General features: G+C 42.6%; 1 protein-coding gene across 1 annotated transcript; it reads right to left on the reverse strand.

Annotated features, from left to right (window-relative positions):
• Window positions 1–395: 395 nt before the first annotated feature.
• avpr1aa (arginine vasopressin receptor 1Aa) lies at window positions 396–3,499 on the reverse strand. The gene is made up of 2 exons (XM_026366587.1): window positions 2,413–3,499; window positions 396–1,954 (listed from the first exon to the last, which is right to left on the reverse strand). The coding sequence occupies exons 1-2, from the start codon at window positions 3,359–3,361 to the stop codon at window positions 1,671–1,673; spliced, it is 1,233 nt and encodes a 410-aa protein (XP_026222372.1). The 5' UTR covers window positions 3,362–3,499; the 3' UTR covers window positions 396–1,670.
• Between the last annotated feature and the right edge of the window lie 248 nt (window positions 3,500–3,747).

Here is a 3,747-nt window from a genome sequence, read left to right on the forward strand (position 1 = left end):
CTATTTTACCCCATAACTTTTTTTAAAATGTCAAAATAGTGGGATGGTCGAAGAAACATCTCAAAACTAAGCTAAAGTTTGAATATGATAAATATTTGATACTTACATTGTACTAAAGTAGGCATGGACAGCCTGTTGTCTCGATGCCTCTCATCGACAGATCTTATTTTCAACTAAAAGGTCAAATTGTTGCGTAATTCCAGAGTTTGGCAGGTTTTTCTGCGGCTTTTCTGGCTACTGACACACCGTTAGCTGAGAGTTCTCAGTTTTTAGCAAAAACAACAAAAGACCTTTTCATGGTGGTGTAGAAACTACATGAAGCACAAACAATGAAGTCATCAGTGTGGTCGTTGTGAAAACAGGAGACAAAGCCAGTGTTTCATTCACTACATCGGTTTGTGTATTTGAACATATATTCATATGATAACTAGACTCTTTTTATGTGCATAAGCCATTACAGACAAATATAATTCATGTTCAACAGATTTACATGAACATATATATATATATATTACTCCTATTTACAGATTTTATGCACAAAAGCATTGAATAGAGATAGAAATATCTTAACGCATTACATGATGGTCATCGAAACAATACAGTGTCGAACAGCATGTTAATGTGCAGGAAATGATTTTGTCTGGAGTGCAAGTGCAGCCAAAACACAGACCCCGCTGTGGTGCAGGATGTAAGAAAAGAGGAGGAAGTTTGTTGGCGTGCGTGTGTGTTAGTGTGTGAACTTTTCCTTAACACTCTGTGAAAACTATAGGTACAATTCTCCGACTGCAGCCAATGTCATCTAAACTCTCGCCAGTTTGTGGGTGTGTTTGTGTAGGTGCATGTCTTGTATTTTTACAGAAATACAGGACAGAAATGAAAGACATGTTTTAAGGATACACACAGAAGGTCTGCTTGATGCAACATGAAACAAATCAAGTAAAATAAGATATAAGAGACTCATAAAATGTCCTTATTGGTAAACGTAGCCTTGACCCACCTTTTTTCTACATTGTGAAAGGTCGGTTTAAGGTTTTTTTTTTTTCATGAGCACCCAAAATCTGATTCCAAGAAAAACAACAAAAGACAAAGAAAGAAGAAGATGTATGATCTGATTGAATAATTTCCCCCACCACACACCTCTTTGCTGCTACGTACATTTTATCTTTGTAAACACTGACAGGTCATGGCGTTCGGCAGCACTGTAGAGAGACATACCCAGCATCAGTATTCCTGAAAAAAGTGCTTTCTAATAAAAATAAAATAAAAAAAGAAATCATGTTGTGACTTCAGAACACTCCGTTTTGATAATGCAACTCTGTCGAATATTCAAGTATTTCAACTAAATTCAATAAAACAACAGGAAGAGAGTCAGTTCTGCATGAAACATATTTTACAGACATAAAACATGCTAATTTATGGGTTAGGATTTTTCTTCTATAATATTTTGCAGAAGTTATGTTAAAAAGATGCAAAAGAAAAAGATAATCATTGTCATTGTTGTAAATTTGCAGTCATACACAATATTTCTTTTTCATGCACAAATCTTGATCTGATTGGGGGCATTTCAGTCGCTGGGACTTAGTATGAGTTCACACAGATTTTAGCTTGGTGCCACTGCCAGACAAGTTCATCCTCATGTTCATATTGAGTAAACAGGGTTTTTGGCGTGCTTACTCTGCCTGAGCAGAGGCCTTGGGAGAATTGTCCAGATCTCTCCAGTTGCCAGTACTGCCTGTTGGGCTCCGGTTGGTCATCTTAGTCAGCAGCGTTGTTCTGCGGAGGCTGCTGTCTGAGTCCTCTTTCTTGATGTCAGGGTTCATTTTGCGGCAGCAAGAGAAGCAGTGCACAAAATCCTGGAGGAGGTGACCACTGAAGATCATGTATATCCACGGGTTACAGCAGCTGTTGAGACTGGCAAGGAGCGCAGACAGAGTCACCGCTGTGTTCTCAGAATCTGGAGAACAGGGAGACGAAAAAAGGGAAAGGATGATTAATGCACAAAACATTTGGTACAGTCTAGGCTGCAGAAGTGCATGTCAAACTAAAACTATTTGGTGCTGAAATGTGAAACTTGTTTTTATCTTTAATGAAGGGACAATGTACCAAATGCACAAGTTCAAAAGTGTGAGTCAAATCATGGTTTGAGTCAGTTTAATGCTCTTGACATCCATCGTCTGACTACTGGAGCTGGTGACTGTGTTGAGAAAACGTCCATAAGGCGAAAGAAACTTTTGTTTCATTCATTTAAAGGTCAAATTGACTAAATGTGATTTTTGCCCAGCTCATCCAAAAACTTTTAGAAGTTCATGGAGTGAAATGTTCATTTTGAAGAGCAGCAGTCGTGAACTCTGCTCTGTCAGGTATTCAGTAGCTTAGAAACTAATTGTAAGTCTTTGTATTATTTACACTCACCAGCCCACTGGAAGTTTTCATCCCACACAGACCACATCTGCACTATGAAAAACGGCGCCCAGCAAACAATGTAGGCCAAAACTATCACAAAAGTCATTTTCACTGTCCTCAGTTTGGCTCTTGATATTGTGGTGACGCTGCTGACTGAAACCTTCCCAATCAGCCCGTTCTTGCCCGCAGCACCAGAGATCGTTTTCTTTTTCTTGTATTTAATATTTTTCCATATGCTGTGGCAAATGAACCCGTAACACATCATGAGAACGAGCACGGGCACGAGAAAGATGCCCACGGTAATCCAGGTGATGTACGCCTTTGCGCCCCAGGGCTCGATGAAATGTGCCCAGCAGTCGTAGACGTCCGAGCCGTTTTTGATCTCGCTCAGGGAGAAGATGAAGTACTGAGGAGTGCTGAGCACCAGGCTGCATATCCAGGTGGAGATGATCATGATGTAGGAGCGCTGAGTGGGCTGCTGGAGGGTTTTCAGGGGGTGACAGATGGCGATGTAGCGGTCCACGGTCATCATCACCATCATGTACGTGGACGCAAACATTCCCATCACCTGGAGGTGTTTGACTATCCTGCAGAGAAGGTCTGTGCCGTAGAAGCGGAAAGTGATCTCCCAGCACAGCTGAGGAAGCACCTGGAAGAAAGCGACCACCAGGTCAGCCAGGCTGAGGTGTTTGATGAAAAGGTGCATCCGTGACATCTTCTTCTTGGTGTTGTACATCGCCAGCAGGACGCTCATGTTCCCAATCACAGCAACCACGAAGGTAATGCTCAGGACCATTATCTCGATTTGGGCCACCTCTTCGTTTCTTGCAAACGGGTCGGACCCGTTCTGGTGGATGGTGCCGTTTCCACTCGTTCCCATCGTTAGGTCAGTAGCGGGGCTGAAAACCAGAGACTTGTTCCCTTCGCTCAGGAGCAGCGCGTTATCTGTAGTGTGCATGGCACTGCCCCTCTGTGCGCCCTAGCAGATCCAGTGCCAGAGGGGCTGTGAAGTGCCTCCAAAAAGCCGTGGACGGAGCCGCCTGGTGAAGCTGACCGTGAAGAATCCGTCGTTGTGCGCTGCGAGGCTGCTGCCTTGGCTTTTTAAACTCGAATCAAGTTTCAGACACCATGTGCGTAAAGGGTGCAGCCAAGCCCTTCCCAGAACTCCACATCACAACAGGTCTTCCCGCTCACAGCATGTCCCACAAAACACAACTTCAAGATCCGAATATATGGAGTTAGGAAATATTTAACAGCATCTCCAGTTCACAGAGGATTATCAGAAAATTACCAGTTTAATTAGTTAAGCAGAAGTGTCCCTTGTACATTTTTAATTGAAAATAT

The sequence above is a fragment of the Anabas testudineus genome, chromosome 6, assembly GCF_900324465.2.
Source record: "Anabas testudineus chromosome 6, fAnaTes1.2, whole genome shotgun sequence".
In the NCBI taxonomy this organism is placed as follows: domain Eukaryota; kingdom Metazoa; phylum Chordata; class Actinopteri; order Anabantiformes; family Anabantidae; genus Anabas; species Anabas testudineus.

Bases quoted from the DNA above. Each gene is read 5' to 3' on its own strand.
- avpr1aa (XM_026366587.1), bottom strand. From the start codon at position 3,361: ATGCACACTACAGATAACGCGCTGCTCCTGAGCGAAGGGAACAAGTCT. The intron at 1,955-2,412 runs GTGAGTGTAAAT...CCTGTTCTCCAG, and splicing joins TGAAAACTTCCAGTGGGCTG to ATTCTGAGAACACAGCGGTG.